Below are 21,526 nucleotides of genomic sequence, written 5' to 3' on the forward strand. Positions count from 1 at the left end.
AGAAGGGACATCACGAACAGCGCGATGTTCTCGCTGTGGTCGAAGAAATTGTACGCCGTCGTCGTTGCCACTGTACGTCACAATATGCTTATTGAAACATTTAATTTAATGTTACAACTTAAACTTTAGTTTACAAATCAACGTAGGTACCCTGATAACTATGAATTACAGACCATTCATAGCTGAATATAAACATGTATATTTTAGAACTCAAAAATGGTCGAAGTCTGAAAAAAAACTTGACACGAATCAAGGTAACTGATTTTTTTAACGTTTTTTGGCTACGTTTAGTTGATTGTAACCCGCCATGGAGCAAGGTTTCATATGTATGCTCCAATCTTTAAACATAAAAGTGATTTCTTGGTATACATATATGCTTTTACTGCACTAATGTCGAGGAAAGAATAACAAAACGAGTGTCATTAACTTAAAACCTGTCTTCCAGTAAATCAAGATTACTTTTTAAGAGAGTATAGCATTGCAATCTCAATTATTAGGTCTACTGTAACCTGTCGTGGTCGTAGTGGATGTGGTTGTCGTACAACCCGAGAAGATCACGTTGATCGTTGACGTGCCCGTGCGAGCCGGGGCTCCCTTGTCAACGGCTGTGGCGACGTACCTATAATACGTTACGTTACGTATCAGTAATCTTTTATAAGTAAAAACTTTCTTATTTAAGCGCGATTGAATCGAAAGCCGAAGACTTTTTGAAGCGCTCTCGAGTTCGTTTCCTGGACAAAACCAGTACTTGGTATCTATAGAGGGGATCTAAAGAACGCACCCACGGCGGGGATCGAACCCGCGACTTCCCAGTCAGTAACGTTGAAGTTATCGGTTATTACGATATTAGACTTTAAATGATGTGTTTTCTGCTTTTCATCGCCATGTCTTACTATGGGGAAACATTACGCCTAATTTGTATTAGCCCCGCATGTATCATGATTTGTTTCCAAACATGATAAAACGCGTTTTCGAACCGAAGCCAAATAATAACGGGTTAATACGTTTTCACAGAAGGGTTTAAAATGAGCCTCGTTTTGGGAAAACATGGATTTATACATCTGCGGAAAGTCCAGTTAAGGCGGAAAGTGCCATCACTGAAGAGCCTGTGCAAACTGCAAAGGCTCATCTAGGACCACACCTTACACACGTGCATTACGCCAAGAACGAGGCTCATTAGAAAGCACAGTATGGCTCAGCGTCAACGTACGTTACGGTGGTTCCGGTTGCGAAGTCTGGCGACTTTGACAAGTAGATGTTGCAGTCCGCGCCGATTGTGTAGTAGGCGGATGAGGACGAACCGGATGCGCCGGAACAGGACACGTCCGCATTGGTTCCGCTATCCGCGTCCGTCACTAGCAGGGAACCTGTAAACAGAAGGCATTCGTTTTTTTCGGACATTATTTTGGACGCAGCAGTTAACTCGAATATGATGTCAAACCAAAAACCATGCCAATAGTTTTAGACGCAACTTTTCATCTGCCTGTATATATAAGGTCGACAAAAACGTTTGGTGATTTGAGATTCTCCGGTTAAAAAAGTGGTTGATACACGCTCATTGAGCGAATAAGCTTGGTTTGTGGCCCGGTTACTACCGCACCATATGGCGACACCAACATTGAACATAATCCAGTTTACAAAAATGTGTGATTCTTTACCTATCTGAGATCCAGCGACGTTGCAGGTGACGTCAAACGTGTACGCCGTCGAGGAGAACGTAGGCGTGTTGTCGTTGTTATCCTGCAACATTCGTCAGATCTCATAAAATATTGTTAGTTATTTCTCTCAAGGCATTTTGCTGTTTGCTGATGCGACGAAATGACAGTCCATATTATTCATACATTGCTACTTACCTCAGAAAGACTGTTAAATAAATACCGAAGAAAGAGGCAATAACAGCAGTGATACTGGCGTGGCGGACCAACGAACAGGGCAAAACATAATATCTCAACAATGTTTAGGGGGGATAGATTAATCTATAACGTAACAAAAAATAATATAACAACACGTTACCATTATTATTACAAGCATTTTAAATCTCCCGAATGTTAATTTTAAAAGGTGGTACGCTCTATACATAGTTGCGCGTAATACATGGTAAAGTACGGTAAATAAATTCACATACTGCAATCGTGATGGTGACCTGTGTAGACCCGGTTTTCTTGACGCCAGTGGTTCCTCCTGCGTCGACGCAGAACACCGTCAACACGACGCTTGAAGGCATAGCGTTTTTATCGACGTCATAGTTTTCCTTAAACGTCATGACACCGGCGGTGTTGATGGCAAACCTGACGCAAATGCACAAAACGTGTCATAAATTGCATTAAACGTTTTGACGTCATAATTGCTGATGGAAAACAAAAACAACAAATCAAAATAGGTCAATTTCTCTTTGCAAACTATAACGTTATTACTGCTGATTAAAAAATAGCAAAACGAAATTAAAGCACGCTATAATTCTTATTGTCATAGCTGCTTTTGACAAACCTAATTAAAACACGCAATATTTCTGACTGCAAGTTATAACGTCGAAACTGATGGTAACATGTGAAAGCAATAAATAGCTTCATATTAGTAGTTCTTAAAAAGACCTTTGCGCCAACGACCTAGTAACTGCAGAATAATATGTAAATTATTGCTTTGACCGGAACTAAAACGTCTCTGAGATGCGTACACATATAGGCTCCAATAGAATGCGGAGTTTGTTAAAATTAAGAACTGACCGAAAACAAGTACATGCAATGTCTGGTGTGTAAAACATTTAATGTACCATTACTATGTCCAAACACTCGCTGACCGTGGCTTGTCCACGATATGTAACACCTCTTTTGGTATTGACCGTTCATTTGTAGCTGTATCAAAAGGCGTTTCTGTTTTACGGGGAAAACGCAGAAAAGGCCTTTTTCGGAAATACTTTAAATGGCCTTAACTCGGAGCAGGACGAGTACATGTTACACACAGCTCAATATGTACTGACCAATTCTATGATACTAAAGTAAGTAAAATTAATCAATGCTATGATGCTAAAGTAAGTAAAATTACTATGCATAATTACACAGAAATAACGCAGCTGTTCATCCATAACATGCACTGTTTTATTTAACACTTACATACAGTTGTTTGCATCGTACTTTTTCGAGTGTGTGTGTTCGGGGGGGGGGGGGCATAACATATAAAATACTGGGCTGAAGTCTTTGTTTCAACCTATTAAGCTCGATATCATCGGAAGCCTCGAGTCCGTGTCTTTGGTAGAACCAATAATAAGTATCTGTGAGGGAGATCTAAAGATCGCTCCGACAGTGGCGATCGAACCCATGACATCCCGGTCTCGGAATGGTCACTACGCAACGGCGACCTAAACGCACCTACCTGTTGCTGTTATTCGCTGCCTTGAACGCGTACGTCAGTTTCGATACATCCGTAACGTCCTGGTCTGAGCACGAGAAACTCGGGTCAAAGGACACACTTCCGGCCTGAAAACATTGACGAAAGCGCAATTAGTGCGAATCCTACATTACCGGTTGAAAAGACAAAATTCCGTCCAGCAAAAATTGACGCATTTGCAATAAATGTGAAACCTACAATCCTGAATGACAGGACAAACTTACGAACTGCAATATTAGACACACGCGTAAAAGGTCCAAGGACTATAAAACGGTAGATTTTTGTAGATACAAAATGCTCGTTTTCATTTATTTGTGCCCACAATTAATTCCCGCGAATATATCTATTCATACGACACACGAACACCATTTTAGTGTTCATGTGTCTTATGAATAGATATGCAAAACAATAATATGAAAGGAGCAATTTGTATCTACAAACATCTATTTTAACAGACCACATCTGACGTGGAAATGTCGGCAATTGCCATAAGAAAAACTGATTTTTAATTGGTTAAGTTTATTTAACGAACAATTGTACGAAATTTTCGTAGATTTTAAATAGAAATGCTATTTTAACCAATTTATGCCTAGCGTCTAGAAAAAAGGCCTTGGCAAACAGCGTAGATCCTGATGAGATGCCGCATAATGCGGCGTCTCATCTGGGTATGCGTTGTTTTCTTAAAGGAATGTCTGTAAGAAATAGTATAAATATAGAAATAAATATACTAGACATCCCTAATTTTGGAAATAAATTGATCCAATTTAGAATGATGGGAGAGTCCACTAGGCATACATGGATTAAATTCCCACTTACGGCGCCTTCCGACGTCGTCGCGTAGTACATGGTGTCAGAGAAGTAGGGGGCCTCATTGGCGTCCTGCACCGTCAACGTGTACATGAACGGACCTCCCGTGGCCGTGCCGTCGCTGACGTTAAACCCACACGTGTACGTCTTCACGGTCTCGTAATCTAGCGCCTGAGCGAGCTTCACGTTGCCGTCTGAAAAACATACACACATGACTTTTTGAATTTTACATAAGTGAACGTTGTTGTTTAGAGCATGTATTGTGTATGACATACGTAAAACAATATTTGATGTATTAATGTGAACGATTTTTTGTAGTTTATAATCTAAATCATTTTATTTATATATAAAACTTCGCGGTGTGAAATCGACAGTACATCGCGAACATAGGCGAAATAACGTCATGCACACTTAAAATAACGCAAGTAGATTGATCATTATATATAAACAATATATACAATTCACTACGCATGCACAATTTGCATTTCTAGGTTTACCACGTGACGATGAGGATCAATCTACTTGCGTTAGTTATAGTTAACTGGCAGTTACCTGGTACACATACACAGTACAATTTTATTACCGAATATACTGAAAATATGAAAACTTAACAACTTTTCAAGTAATATAATATACCAGTCGTGCTATTTTAATCAATATAAACTAATAATTGTAAAAAATTGCGGAATTTTAGAACTTTTCTTTTTTCGTGAAATCTGGTTGACGGCCCCTTAACAGAAAGAGATATTAGCATAAAAACGTCAATCTTGTAGATTTGTTTACCGGTTAAGATCTTGAACAAGCTGGTCAAGATAGTTATGCAAATAACATCAGACTCGCACTGGGTAACATAGGATTAATGCATGTGCGTAAGGTGCGATACCATTTTAGCCTGTGCAGTCCACACAGGCTAATCTGAGAATACGTTTTCCGCTAACACTTGATTTTCGATAACAGATTTCTTTTAAACGAACACAAGCGGAGAGCATAAAGCCCAGTTCTTGATTATTGCGTGGCTCATACAGAGCTCCACTACGCAAATGCAACCTCAAATGAACGTTTTACCCATTTATGCATAGCGTCTAGAAAAAAGGCCTTGGCAAACAGCGTAGACGCAGATGAGATGATGATGCATGATGCGGCGTCTCATCAGGGTCTGCGCTGTTTGCTTAAAGGAATTTATGTAAGAAATGTTCTAAATATAGAAATAAATATACTAGACATCCCTAATTTTGGCAATAAATTGATCCAATTTAGAAGGCTGGGAGAGTCCACTAAGCATAAATGTGTTAAGACGAGTAACACTTACTGGTGTCGATGGTGAACGTGTTCTTGCCGTCTGGAGGTACACAGGAGAAGGCGTATGTGAGAGTCGTCGAAGCGTCCGGGTCCTCGGTTGTCAAGGTCATTAGGACGGACCCTAGGGCCAGCGACTCGAGCTGGGAGTCCGCCAGGCCAGGATCAAGGTTGACGATCCGAGGCACGGTGTTCTGGTCTAAAAACGGAGTGGCATGCGTCATATAACCCAGCGTCGAATGAGGCGGTAGAAGTTTATATACACTGTTAAATGTTCAGCGAAGTTTCGAACATGATTATTAAAGTACGCACTCCGACCAACATGTGTACATCGGTATCCAAAACTCGGAGTGTTTTTACTTTTAAAAAGATCAGTTTACAAACTAAATATTTGGAATCCATTATTAACGTACACGAATCAAATATCAACCAGTATCAAAATGTCAAATATCATTACAAGCATTCAGAAAAACAATCCACATGCAGGTATCAATCTAGTATCAACATTTAAGGCACTCAATTACATGAACATATTTCCAGCATTAAAGGGGCCTTTTCACGTTTGGGTAAATTGACAAAATAGAAAAAAGTTGTTTCAGATTCGCCAATTTTCGTTTAGTTATGATATTTGTGAGGAAATAGTAATACTGAACATTCACCATGCTCTAAAATAACCTTTATATGCATCTTTTGACGATTAAAAAACTTGAAAATTATAAAGCGTTGCGACGCGACACGAATTAATAATTTGGAGAGTTCTGTTGTTGTCTTTATATTTTGTGAAACTACGAGGATTGTTTATATAAAGTATAAAATACACCTGGCATTGTATACGGAAGGATGGTTGAGTGGTCTAAGTGGCAGTCTTTTTACTCCATGACTCCAGGGGTCAGTGGTTCGAGCCCTGCTGAGGGTTACTTTTTCTACTTTTATTAATTTTATTCTTGATTTTTTACCGGAGCTTTTCATATCCAATATTAATATTCATCAATATAAAGCGTTTATTGACAAACTTCAAATCATGCCAAAATCTGTGAAAAGGCCCCTTTAAATAATCCGGGAAACAAACAAGATAAAATATAGTAAAAATAGTAATATAAAATCAGAATTAAGGAATTCAGCTTAAAAAAATGCAGTGAACCAAAACAAACAAAGGAGGGCAACCGAGATCAAAAGGTAGTGAATCAATTTCAAATACAGGTTACCATTATGTTAATGCATGCATCCAACATCAAAACGTATTGACTCAATATCAAAATGCTGGGTACCATAAAATGCAGGGGAAAATATCAAAGTGTTGGAATCTAGCATCAACAATTATATAATTAGGCAGGGATCAAATTTTCAAATGCTGGGTACACACGAAACACGCATGCGCTCTCTAGAACATCAGAAGATTTGTTGCTTAAATCAATCTTCCGGAGATGGTCGATGTATCACGATTAAGCCTCACGCAGACTTTATTTACTCGTGATACATCGACTATCTCCGGTATCCTCCGGCAACTCCTTAAAGTTGATTTATGCAACAAACCGTCTGCTGATCCTTACTTGTGAGTTGGACGATCTGTGTTTCGTAGACGTCTATTGAGTCCACAGTGTCGTGTGCCTTGATCGTCAGGTAAACTGTGGGGTATCTCGAGTCCAGATACTTGAAGTCCCTGTTGGCCTTGATGACCCCATTACCTGCAGCAATGTTTAACTTCCGGTTAGATTAACCCATTTATGCATAGCGTTTAGAAAAAAGGCTTTGGCTAACAGCGTAGACCCAGATGAGACGCCGCATAAATGCGGCGTCTCATCTGGGTCTGCGCTGTTTGCTTAACGGAATTTCTGTAAGAAATATTCTAAATATAGAAATAAATATACTAGAAATCCCTAATTTTGGAAATAAATTGATCCAATTTAGAAGGTTGGGAGAGTCCACTAGGCATAAACTGGTTTATACTGCGAACGATGAAGACGTAGCTTGTTAAGATGTCTTTAAGGCAATTTTAAAAGAAATTTTCATCCGAACATAATTGAATACATGTGTCTAATTCTGAAAATAGGCTTAAAGCTTGTGCGTTAAAGCCGTCCCAAATTATCCTGTGCAGTCCGCATGAGCTGATCAGGGACGACACTTTTCGCATAAAATTGATTTTAGCTTAGAAGAGACTTAGAAAATGTCGATCCTTATAAGTCTGTGCGGAGTGCACATGTTTTAAGCCCTGTTTTCCGAGAGTGAAGCTTATTTGCTCCTTGCTGACACTCGTCGTGTTCATATGCACTTGTGCTAAATAAAGGTTGCCGCACTGTATTTTTTATGACTATAAATTAGATTTGAGATAAGTAAAATTGGAAGGGATAAAGTAAATTGCACGTTACTTGAATCGATTGTGAAGAATTCTGGTGAAAAGGAGGGATCGCTGACAAGGCTATATTCCACTAAATTTCCCCCACGACTGTTTGCGCTCGCCGTCTTGAGCGTTTTGCCTTTTAGCGTTGAAATGGCGTCGATCTTTAAGGCGTCTGCATAATGTATAAACAGAAATTGTAAATTTATAAAATCCGTAGTACTAAAAATCCATGTATGATATTTCGGATGTTCGATACTACAATAACAAACGGCAGAGCTCGACCATCGGGCCGTTACTCTTGAAGTCAACAGATTTTAAGATTAAAAAAAATATTTGAAACATGATAACATGTTACGGTGTGTTCTTTAGAACAGTTAACAACTCTTTCCGATCTTCGAGTACTTACTTTTTATGTCTGCGATTTTAAAAGATTAGTTAATCGCTAAAAACGTTATATTTAGTGCAACGTTTATAAATAAACATATGAGCCAGCACCGTAAGCCAGGATACAATTTCGTTTAGACAGCGATATTGGGCATGCTAAGTTATTCCAAAATAACTACTGTCAGTTAACCCTTTCAGTGCGGGAACCGGATTTTGAAGGCCTTTGCAAACAGTTTGCATCCAGATGAGACGCCACAGAACGTGGCGTCTCATCAGGATCCAAACTGTTTGCTATTCTGATAGTGTTCTTTGAAACAAATCGAAGAAAATGCTAATTTTAGAAATTCAGCAGAAGACATTTTAGCAGACGACAAATTTCCGAGCATGCAAAGGGTTAATGTGCTGATGTACTGATAAGCAATGCTCAATCGGTCATGATCGGCTCATGTACAACTTGAAAGTATATTGGGTACTCTCTACTTTACTTCAAAATACCAGATGTGCAGACAGTATACCCCGCAGTATTGTCCGTATCCGTGGTACATTGTTGTAGACTCACGAGTACCCTCGGTACTTCTTAGTAGTACCTGAGCCGACAATAATCAAACGAGCGTAAGTAACTCGTATATAACTTTTTTTGCAGTACCAGCAATGTTGGGCAGGGTAAGTAACTCGTATATAACTTACTTGCAGTACCAGCAATGTTGAGCAGGGTAAGTAACTCGTATATAACTTACTTGCAGTACCAGCAATGTTGGGCAGGATGAGTAACTCGTTTATAACTTACTTGCAGTACCAGCAATGTTGGGCAGGGTAAGTAACTCGTATATAACTTACTTGCAATACCAGCAATGTTCGGCAGGGTAAGTAACTCGTATTTAACTTACTTGCAGTACCAGCAATGTTCGGCAGGGTAAGTAACTCGTATATAACTTACTTGCAGTACCAGCAATGTTCGGCAGGGTAAGTAACTCGTCATGCACCGCACGGACGGTAATGTTGTACCTTCCACTACTACCGGAGTTCGAGTCCGTGCATTCTATGGTGTTGATGTAGGGTTTTGTGTTGTCTGGGCTTGGCAGAGCGCCCGCCCGAATATAAAACTTCCATTCTGTCAATGGATAAGAAAGACAAGTATTATTTACTTTTCAAATTTAATTTAAAATTAAAAACCCTATGAAATTATCATAATTTCATCATCAGTATCATAATCGTCGTCGTCCTCGTTGTCGTCGTCCTAGTTTTCGTTGTCCTCGTCGTCGTAGTCAATCATTATATTCAGCAAAATCATCATTGAAACATCGTCTCAATTACTAATAGTATCAGCATAATCATCATCATCATTGTCATCATTAGTAGAACCATAATAACAATCAATTCCCTGAAAAACTCAAGCTTCGTTCTGTGAAAACCGGACTTAGTGTATGTGTGTAATGTGTCGACCCTGAATAACCTGTGCAGTCAGCCTCAGTGCTCACCCTGCTGCCAGACATTATCGCCAATGGCGATTATTTTATCCAACTGGCTATTATTTCTTAAAATTGTCTAGAAAAAATGGCGATTATTTTATCCGCCTACATAAAAAAACAAATTGCCACTAAATGTTGTCCCGCGATTGCGAAACGCCTGCAAATCGGGCCATCAAGCAGGAAAAATCGATAACGAGATTACCTGTGTACACACTCGACCCTGTGTATTGTCATACACGCGTCAATAACTTCTGCGACATTGTGGCCTAGAGCATTTTTCTCAATCAGTGTCCGACAGCAGTGATATATTTCGGAAAAAACGTCTTTAATCTCCCTGTGCTTTACCAATTATCGGTAACTGTTAGATCTTTGTTAATTTTTCGCCAATTATTATTTTATCGTCATTATTGAAAATCGCCGCTAATATTGTTGACTGGTTTTGTTTTGCACGCCGTTTTTTCTGCAATTAGATTACGTTGAACATTGCTTGATGAAATAATTATTTAATCGCCATCAACTAATTATCCCCGTAATTACCGCTGTTTGTCGTCTGCTTTAACATAATGATTCCAATTTTTAACCAGGTAACCTGGTTTTCCCAATTCAAAGGGACCCGGCATATGCCATCACAGGTGGTTAGCGTGTGGCTATGATATTAATTAGTGAAAACATCATTTTGAACGATAAATAATCATATTATAACGAAAAATTAACTTTTCTGAAAAAAAAATAGTTCACTATCAAATATATATATAACAAGGTATGCAACTCAAAATCAGCCCAAAACGGGGTGCATCGCTTTGAACAGCCATATCTTCATCAATTTTGCAGCGATTTTCACGATCTCGGTCTTATTCAACGCAGAAATGAATTTCCTTTCTGGAAATGTATATGTCTTGCAATATTTTCACAAATGCTGGGTCAACTTTTAAGAAATAACACGATACACAACACGCATGACCCAGTTGACAGTGATCATGCTGTCTTTAAGACTGAAATCTTCACGGAGTAAAGGGCAACTTCCCTACAAAGTTCATGTAGTTCGATACCATAATTCAATAAAACGTATGAAAAAACATTATTACCGTTCTTGTCGTTACATTCTGCATCAAGACTAACTGTCCAGCGCCGTTTGAAACCTTTGTTTACATACATTTCAACTAACTGACATTTTAAACATACGAGTGATTTCATTGGTCCAATGCGGAGGTGTGTCTTTACAACTGGAGATTTCATTCATAAAGAATACATGATCACTGTCAACTGGGTCATGCGTGTTGTGTATCGTGTTATTTCTTAAAAGTTGACACAGCATTTGTAAAAATATTGCAAGACATATACATTTCCAGAAAGGAAATTCATTTCTGCGTTGAATAAGACCGAGATCGTGAAAATCGCTGCACAATTGATGAAGATATGGCTGTTCAAAGCGATGCACCCCGTTATGGGGTGATTTTGAGTTGCATACCTTGTTATATATATATTTGATAGTGAAATATTTTTTTTCAGAAAAGTTAATTTTTCGTTATAATATGATTATTTATCATTCAAAATTCACTAATTAATATCATAGCCACACGCTAACCACCTGTGTATGCCATGGTCAGCTAATTTTAACGAAACACGTGTTTGGAATTACACTAAGGTGGTGTATTTTAACTCACGCGCTGTGACGTTAATTGATGTAAACATGATCGGCATTGCGAAAGTGTTATTTTTGGAATAAATCATTTACAAGTGATATTGGCCTCTGCCTACAATATTGCGGCCGATGGCAAACGCCGTATTAAGAGATAAAGTAGTCGAACGATATGCACATTTTAGATTATGCATATTAATATTTTATATTATGCATATTTCATGTGCAAAACGCGTACAATTTTTCGGATTACCGTTTTCGGATACTGTATTTTTTTTCGTCCATTATGATTTATTTTCGAAGTTCATAACAGCAAAAATAGAATGACGAATACACATGCGGTGATACGGAAGGTGTGGTTTATAATATTTCTAGTATTCACCAAAAATTGCAATTGGAAAAACTATAAAAAATAGTATAATTAGTGCTCTGGGTGGGTTGGGGCCTCTGCCCTTAATTCTTATGTGTATGTAACTGTAGCTGAGATCTGGTTTGTTAAGTCACACCCACAACATTGATTTTATTCTTTATTGTAAAGCCATGATAATATTTATAAGAAAATGACACACTGATATTATGCTTGTTTTTGAGTATATATATATATTATAACTTAAATCAATAGATATACATTTAATAAAACATAGATAAAATGAGATTCATGGTTTTTTCTTTCTTTTTGCCTTCAGTACCGTTTTGCGGAAAAGTCCGCATATGTTTTGGCTATTATTTTTTTAAGGAAAAAAAATATGGCTATTATTTTCTGAAGGCCAGAGTGAGCACTGAGCCTGTTCAGTTTAGGCTGAAAGTGTAGTCCCAGATAAGCATATGCATTCAAAAACACAGATTAATCAGCACGAGACTCATTAAATCAAAACCTTTGGTAGTGGTATCCTCTCGCAGAACAAACTCTCTGTTTGTGCTGATGGAGTCGTTATACGTGATGGTGTGGGAACAGGCGAAGGCGTCCGCGTCGGGGTCGGTTACGTTGAGAGTGTACAGGTACCGCTCCTGGGTCTCCAGATTGCCGACGTAAATGTTGCGAGGCAGGTCGTTCACCGTCGGCGGCTGAAATGAAAATCAAAGCGCTGAGAGCGTTTAATACGATTGGTGGACAATTGGCATCACAATGCTGGGAGCTTTAAAATACTATTTGCGGACACTAAAATGGATGAAAGCGGACAATGGAAATTAAAAGCAAGACAATTATGAGCAAATTTTATCTGAAAGGAACATTTTAAAAATAATAACTCACTTGTCTGTATATTTTTTTCCGCATTAAAAGGGGCCTTTTTACGTTTTGGTAAACAGACTAAATTGAAAAAAAGTTATTCAGGTTCGCAAATTTTCGTTTTAGTTATGATATTTGGGAGGAAACAGTAATACTGAACATTTACCATGCTCTAATATATCCATTATATGCATCTTTTGACGATTTAAAACCCCGAAAATTATAAAGCGTTGCAACGCGAAACGAATTAATAATTTGAAGAGTTCTGTTGTTGTCGTAATATTTTGTGAAACTACGAGGATTGCTTATATAAAGTATAAAATACATCTGGCATTGTATTCGGAAGAATGGCCGAGTGGTCTAAGTGGTAGACTTTTTACTCCAGGACTCCAGGGGTCAGTGGTTCGAGCCCTGCTGAGGGTTACATTTGTTTTCTTTTTTAAATTTTATTCTCGCATGTTACTGGAGCTTTTTGTATCCAATGTTTACATTTATCAATATAAAGCATTTAATGACAAACTTCAAAACTTGCCAAAATCTGTGAAAAGGCCCCTTTAAGAGTTATTCGGATAGATCAATATTTGATTGAACATCATAAGAGATATTAACTTTTTGAACGTGTTTTTCGAGGAAGCAACCAATGGTAAGCACAGAAATCTTTGGCTTATTTTAATTGTCTTTTTTTTTCAAGTGCAGTTTATTTTAAGGATATTCTGATTATTAAGGTCTCAAAATGTAAACGGCAAAAATCAAAACGTAGCATGAATTGGCCTTACATTCATGACAAAACAGGGCTCATGATTGAAATCAGGGATTAATATTAGATCAACCCATATTTTTATATGACTTCTGATTTGGATGAACAAAAAAGGTTCTCAGAATCTCAATCAGGCCTTTCAGTCAAGATCTAGGTTTATTTGAGGTTTCACAATATGGATCTATCTGAGGATTATATTTTAGGTTTTGATTTAAGGCAAAGATCTATACTTTCTAATATGCGATATGTTTCATTGGACAATAATTTGCATTGACTACCTAGATTGACCGATACAAAACTTTAACACAAACTTATAGGAAAATGACCGCCGAATATTCCTCCCAAAATCTGAAATCCACGAAGTTTCGTGTCAACGAAATAGTAAAAAATGCACGAACTATCCTCCCAACGAATGTAATGATGTAATTTATTTGAAAACTTATCATGACTACAATATGGAAACGGTTTTTTCACAGCCTTGTCAAATGGGGATTTTTTAATCGATACAAGTGAAAAAATCGGGATTTTTTCGACAAAAAGAACCAAATTGGATTTTTTTTGTCAACAAATATTGACACAACAGGTCTTTTCCTGGTCATTTTGGATAAAATCATATAAATTATAGTTATATATTCTTTAGGTTGTTAAAAAAATAAAATTGAGATATACTTTATAATAATTATAAGTCATAAGACACTCTTATATTAACCCATTAATGCCCAGTGGACTCTCCCATCCTTCTAAATTGGATCAATTTATTTCCAAAATTAGGGGTGTCAAGTATATTTACTTCTATATTTAGAATATTACTTACTGAAATTCCTTTAAGCAAACAGCGCAGACCCAGATGAGACGCCACATCTGGGTCTACGCTGTTTGCAATGTCCTTTTTTCAGGACGCTAGGCTTAAATGGGTTAAAAAAACATGGGGGGGGGGGGGTGGAATTTTGTTTTCTAACTTCGGTTTGGGATCGGGTCCGCTTGCTTTGGGATCGGGTCCGTTTTACGGCCATTTTACATAGCAAACAAAATGCGGAAATGACAACATTGGTGATATATATAGGAACGGGATGTGGTCTCTTGAAGTCCGAACATATTAACAAAAATGACATTTCAAGTTAAGGTAGCCATAACTAGAAACTTACATTAATTTGCATAAAACAACAACGGATCTTTTATTTCTAGAAAGCAGTTTTGCTAAGCGAGGAAAAAGGTTAGTGTCGAATAAATATATTTGTAATTTACTGATATTCTATATATACATCGTTGTCTGTTATTAAACTACAACATGAAAAAAAACGAAAACTACAGAAAAAGAAGAAGAAGAAGACGAAGAAGAAGAAGACGAAGAAGAAGATAAAGAAAGGAGCACGTTGAACACGCGATACACATCAAATGACGTTATTCTTTTATATTCGTCACGTAACATGCGCGATTACGATATTTTGTCTGGAAATAAAAACTCCATGTTTTCGGGGGCAAATTTTAAAGCATGACCAACTTTTACCTAAAAAGTTTGAACGAAATATGCCTTTTACTGTACTATTTTCATAAGTATTCTTTCCGGAAAACAGAATTTCAAAATTAGGGTTAATCAAATGATTTAATAGCATTCAATACAGCGGATTTCAGACAAAGAACATTGTCTTATTTAAAGCAATTATAAAACACCATTATATATTTGAGTTCGCGCTGCTGGAAAAAGAACCAAAATGCATGTGCGATAAGTGCCGTCCCAGATTAGTCTGTGCAGTCCGACATTTTCCGACTAAATTGGATTTTTGCAAAGAAGAAAAAAATACCATAACAGCGGAAATTGATGTCCCTGCTTAGCCTGTGTGGACTCTACATGATAATCTGGTCCAACACATTACGTACATGCATTAAGCCCCGTTTTCATAGGACGAGGTTCGAATGATTCAGGAAGCTTATTGTTATTGCGCATGTCCCGTTTTCCCCGAGCGAGACTCATTTGTTTACCAGTTGCAATCCGCCAATCAATGCATTCTTCAAAAACATGGAGTACATGTAAAAATCGAATCTATCAATTTCAATCAAATATTGGATCAGGGACAGTCCTTTAACCCATTTATGCCTAGTGGACCCGCCCATCTTTCTAAATTAGACCAATTTCTTTTCAAAATTAGGGATGTCTATTATTTTTATTTCTATATTTAGAATATTTCTTAAAGAAATTCCTTTGAGCAAACAGCGCAGACCCTGATGAGACGCCGAAGCATGCGTCGGCTCATCTAGGTCAACGCTGTTTGCCAAGGCCTTTTTCTAGACTTTAGTCATAAATGGGGTAACTTTGAACACTGAAATGTTTTGAAATGGTGATATAAAGAAAAAAACGGATGAATATATCAGTCATAGTTCGAAATTCAGTTGCGTTTAATGATATGATAAAAAGTTCTTGTTGAATAGAAATAAAATCAATGCCGGATTAAATCATAAGTATACAGATCACATGGAGTCCTCTTTTTAGAGAGAAAATGAAATTAACATATTTTCTAGTTCATTTACTCCGTATCTCAATTGAAATGTATGATTAAAGTACTATTGAAAACGGCGAAAATCCTAACTAAACAAACAAACATTTTTGTGATAAAAGTGATATGAAGTGATATACTCGTATTTAGCGAACTTCGCAGAACTCAGTTTATATTGGCTCTATTAACAAGCTTTGCATGTGTTCAGTGTGTAGTAAAAGCACGACTTTTCCTTAATTTTTACGCTCGTATCTTTAACCCATTTATGCCTAACGTCTAGAAAAATGACCTTTGTAAACAGCGTAGACACAGATGAGACGCCGCATGATGCTCAAAGAAATTTCTGTAAGAAATATTCTAAATATAGAAATAAATATACAAGACATCCCTACTTTTAGAAATAAATTGATCCAGTTTAGAAGGATGGGAGAGTCCACTAGGAATAAATGGGTAAAATACTCAGCCTCATGATTCATGTACATAACTAACAACGTTGTTACTTTATATATTCACAACGAGAAACACTTTTGTTTTTGTTTAAAATGTTTATGTTTAGCCAATACTAAATAGAACAATAACTGATGGTGATACATCCACAAACTTGACGAATGGGTGCATATGTAAAGCTTTGACAATGAGCTGCTGTATTTTGATCTTTGAACTCAATGTATGACATTGCATTTAAAGGTCTCTTCTGTTCCGTCGCCGACCTCACATTTCCCGTATGAAATTTTGGCCAAGGTATTTTGGAGTCCAACCACGGCTTGCTAAGAGCTCGGACTTTCTATACTTTTACATTGGAGTCTCAATCATTTATTGACCCAACCTCCTCCCTGAGATTTGACGGGAACCAGCATAGCTGGATCAAATACATGCCTTCATAACCAACCACGTGATGATAGCCTAGCCACGTGGTGCAATAAGTCAACCGTTGTTATTTTTACTTTTTTAAGCTAGGTATTTTTTTAAATAATGAACCTAAACTTATAAACTTTTTTTCGGAATGTAAAAGAAAATGACACTACTTTTCATAATATAATACCAAACCAATGAAATAAAATCCTACCAAATCTGGTAGGATTTTCATGTGATGGCAGAGATTGTATGCAAGGAACGACAACTCTGAGTGGAGATTGATATTGACCCTGATAAAACTAGACTAAACATGTACGTGAAGTGTCATTCCATATTATTTCATATACATTTTCATTTTAAGGAAGTCTCTTCTAAACAAAAAGTCAATTGAAATGATAAGGTTCGTCCCTGATTAGCCTGTGTGGAATGTGCAGGCTTTTCAGCGACGACACTTTACGTATATGCATTAAATCCCGTTTTCACAGAGCGAGGCTCATATGGGCAACCATGTTTGTTCAAAACCCGTCTATACATGGGGGACATAGTGCTCGGACAAGACATTTAAAAAAAATGACGTACATTGTACTTAGACATTTGACTTGTAAGTAAGATGGCATTCTATACATAGATGGTGACGTCACTACGTTATTGTCAGTAAGACCGGTGTGTACACAATGAGTAAGATGATGACGTAATATGATGACGTAACATGTACAAGATGGCTGTAGTGTGCGACACTCGATTTTCGGTACGTGAAAACTCCTGGCAACATACTTCCATGCGGTCTTTTTTGTATATGTTAGTTAAAGTCTTTGAATAGAATGTTTTTAAAAACCCAACACTTTTTTTCAGTGCTGGCATAAATACACCAGATTATGTCTTACCCGCGAATTACTTATATTGAATAAATACGTATTTCACGCTCGACAAAATACCAATGGATCTAAATAAACACACGAATTGCATCCATATACTCCAAATCGACCTATACAATCTCAATCATCCGATCTCATCGGGTAAACAGCCTTAAAATGGTTATGTTTTTGTTTTATACAACCGCGAAATATGTTGATGAACATGTACTTAATGTCATCGAAACAAGCCTGACATGTCATCATCAAAACATGTCCGAGATTTCATCGAAACTAGACTTTCACTAAATAAATGAACACAAATATTAACGTACATAGATAATAACAAGACCATTATTTATAAGAGAGAGATTATAGATATTCCCCAATTGAGGTTTGAATATTCGAACTCCAAACCTAACTTTTAAAAATCCCTGACAAATGTAGAGAGTTGAACAGTCAGTGATATGATTAAATGCATAAAATAGGTGAAACGGTTGTTTCAACATGTACAGGTGAAACTTACATATTGAAATCGCTGTTTGAAATTTACCGGATTAAGGTTTTACCACAACTGATTGATCTTGAATAATATCTATTTCACGCTCGACAAAAAACAATGATTCTAAATCAACACTCGTGGTGCTCTAAATCAACACTCGTGGTGCACCCAAATACCAAAACCTCATCCTATCAAAAGCTAAATTGTCAAATAAACATCATGTCACGTGGTGCACCCAAATACCAAAACCTTATCCTATCAAAAGCTAAATTGTCAAATAAACATCATGTCACGTGGTGCATCCAAATACCAAAAACACATCCTATCAAAAGCTAAATTGTCAAATAAGCATCATGTCTCGTGGTGCACCCAAATACCAAAACACATCCTATCAAAAGCTAAATTGTAATATAAGCATCATGTAAATAGGCAACTCTTCAAACATTAGTTGTATTCACACACGTGCAAAATATGTTGATAAACTGGAAATTCATGTCGTCAAAACTAGCTCGACGTGTCATGCAACAAGCCTGATATATCATCAAAATAAGCTCCAAATGTCATCAAACTGAGCTCGACATGTCATCGAAACACTCTTTCACAGTCCTAACTACATTTTACTTTCTTGAAATAATTTTACTTTCCTTCCCTTAACTCAGTTTACTTTCCAAACTATATTTTACTTTCCTAATTGTTGTATGTATCTTTCCTCCACTAAGAACAAAAACTAATTTTTGCGCTGCAATTTATATGGTTTACAAATATTCAGAATTCAGTAAATAAACAAGGTATTTCGAAAGGCAGCAATCCAAAATGAAATCACTTTGCAAGCATTTTATAAATACTTTTATCGTAGTTACAATCTGATTCACGATCTTCAATCACACTTTTCTTTACTGCTACTACTGCTACTGCTACTGCTACTGTAAACTAATTATTTGACGTGTGTTGACCGATCTTTGAATTTAACTCAAACACATCGAAAAATGACGATGCAAAGTCCTTATTTTTCAAAAATTAGAAATCAACAAATTTACGTGTCTACGATAAAAAAGTCATACTTTTAAAAAAAGAAACAACATAACAACACGAAATTGTCATGTCGAAGAATATAAATGAGTTTACAGTTGTTTGAAATCACTCATTCTTCGTAGTCTACGATTAACGATCTGCATTAAAATTCGGTGTCATCTAAATCGTTTAAGTAATTGATGTATTTGTGTAACACTATTGATGTGTTTGTATTATAATTATAATAACACGATACTTCAGGTAACTTGGATATCTCATTTCACTTGTTTACATTACCTATTGGGAATTATTAAATATTCAATCAGTATTGTTAACTGTCAAACTATTTTGAGCTCATGGCATTACGCCCATTCTATGCCATTATTGTAAATATATGCCGCAAATATTTAGGGACTTTTCAACTTGTATACAATATTTTTACGTGAAAAGGAAATTATGCACTTCACATCAAACGCTCAATTCCTTAAGTGGCACCCGTGAACATATTTGACACTCTTAAACACGGTCTTGTTCACTCTCGAAGCACGACATATAATCAAAATTAGACCAATTGTGAACATATCGTGACATTATATGAAACCTTTACGAACATGAATAATAAACAATCTTTAATTACACTAAATTATTGAAAAAGGAGAGACAAATCAACTCCTCTCCGATGATTGAACATGAAACCTTATGACCTTTACGTTGATTGATGGCAAATTCACAAATATGTGAGTAGATGTAAACACATTTGATAAACGGCAATCGTACATGTAAAAGTTCATTTAAAGCACATCCTTTTCAATGAATGTACACAATAGCTGCGTGTCAATAGATTGTATTCACTTAGATGCGATGCATTCGATAGCTGTGCGGGATTTTTTTTTTATCGTTGTTTAAACGGCCAGTAAACACCCATAGGTATAACCCCAGAAGTGTAAAAGTCTCGATTTAGAACGAAATTCAGTTTTTATTTAACGATTTCATATATGTTTCTTTGTGTTGTAACGAGAACTTCATTTTACTTTTCTTTTACTACAGTTGACTTGCCAGAATACATTTCACTTTCTATACTATTTTAAAACCTCCCTTTACTACATGTCAGTTTCCTAACTACACGTAACATACATAAAACATGTCAATTTCATGATTTTATTTCCCTTTTTAAAGACATTTTACTATCATAAATACATTTTACTTTTCTAAACATATCTCTTTATCCTTTAACATGTTTATTTATAAACTACATTTTATTTCCCTAGTACATTTCACTTTCCTTCTTACATTTAACTTTCATAGTACATTTAGCTTTTCTAACTATAGTTTACCTTCCTAACAACATGTACATGTACATTTTAATGCGCAATTTACTGACCTAACTACATTTCACATTCTGATACATCTCGCATTCATATTTATTTTTCTTTCATAACTACATTTTCTTTTCGTACTGCATTTAAATATCCAAATATATTTTTTTTTTACTTTTCTAACAACGTTCTACTTTTTACTGTTTTATTTTGCAAATTCAGTTACATTTCCTAATTATGTTTAATTTTAATAACACATTTAACGTTTATAGAACGTTTTCCTTTGCTAAGTAAATTTTCCTTGATCACTACATTTTACTTTAATAAATACATTCTTATTTAGATTTTTCTTTCGAAACAAAATTTTATTTTTAAACTAAATTTTCCCTTTATTACTTCATTTTACTTGCCCATAGTTTACTAACTTCATTTAATGTTCTTAACTTGATTTCCTATCAAAATTTCTTTGTCCCTCACTTAGAACTAAGACTCACGTTTGAGTCTCAGTGTTAATGGTCTTTAAAACAAGCTGCATTAAGGCTCTGCAAATAGAAAAATCTACTGATGTCTTGTAAGAATTATGTTTAGACCGGTATACAAGTGTATTTGCAAGGGTGGCAATCCAAAATAAAGCCTCCGGAATAAATTAACTTTCGCAACCATTTTGTTAAACAATCTATAGTGGATAACACTCTTTGATTAAAGATCTTCAGTCACACTGTTCATTATATGTTAATTCATTTATTTCAATGGATAGTTTATAACAATACAAAATATGTTTAAAATGTGTTTACGACAACCTCACTTTATTTGAATATTTCATTTCAATGGTGGAAATCATCTATGAGAAAGACCCGAATTACTATCATTTCATAGGTTTTGTTCACTGCGTATACACTTTTATGCACATCATAAAATATACATTTTATGGCTATATTGTTGATATCATTCACTAGCATTACAGACTATTACCAGCTTTACAACATAACAATAATAAAGTTAGCTATTATGTATTTACGATAACCTCATTTAATTTGTATATTTCATTTTTATATTTCACATTTACGCTTTTGAGGACATGAATTACTTTCATGATATACGTTTTGTTCACTGTGAATACCCTTTTATGCACATGGTAAAATGGACATTCCATTGCTATATTACTGATATCATTCACTAACATTACAGACCATTGTC

General features: G+C 36.2%; 1 protein-coding gene across 1 annotated transcript in view; it reads right to left on the minus strand.

The window, feature by feature from the left end:
* Positions 1-1,216: 1,216 nt before the first annotated feature.
* The window catches only part of LOC127851542 (cadherin-1-like), a 36,881-nt gene continuing 16,571 nt past the window's right edge, over positions 1,217-21,526 (minus strand). The window contains exons 2-10 of the mRNA XM_052385371.1: positions 12,193-12,382; positions 9,147-9,320; positions 7,854-7,997; positions 7,038-7,172; positions 5,501-5,686; positions 4,201-4,385; positions 3,370-3,473; positions 2,126-2,288; positions 1,217-1,367 (exon numbers count right to left, since the gene is read on the minus strand). Coding sequence (XP_052241331.1) covers positions 1,356-1,367; positions 2,126-2,288; positions 3,370-3,473; positions 4,201-4,385; positions 5,501-5,686; positions 7,038-7,172; positions 7,854-7,997; positions 9,147-9,320; positions 12,193-12,382 — 1,293 coding nt within the window. The 3' untranslated portion in view covers positions 1,217-1,355. The remainder of the gene's footprint in view (positions 1,368-2,125; positions 2,289-3,369; positions 3,474-4,200; positions 4,386-5,500; positions 5,687-7,037; positions 7,173-7,853; positions 7,998-9,146; positions 9,321-12,192; positions 12,383-21,526) is intronic.

This window comes from Dreissena polymorpha, chromosome 11, assembly GCF_020536995.1.
Source record: "Dreissena polymorpha isolate Duluth1 chromosome 11, UMN_Dpol_1.0, whole genome shotgun sequence".
Classification (NCBI taxonomy): Eukaryota; Metazoa; Mollusca; class Bivalvia; order Myida; family Dreissenidae; genus Dreissena; species Dreissena polymorpha.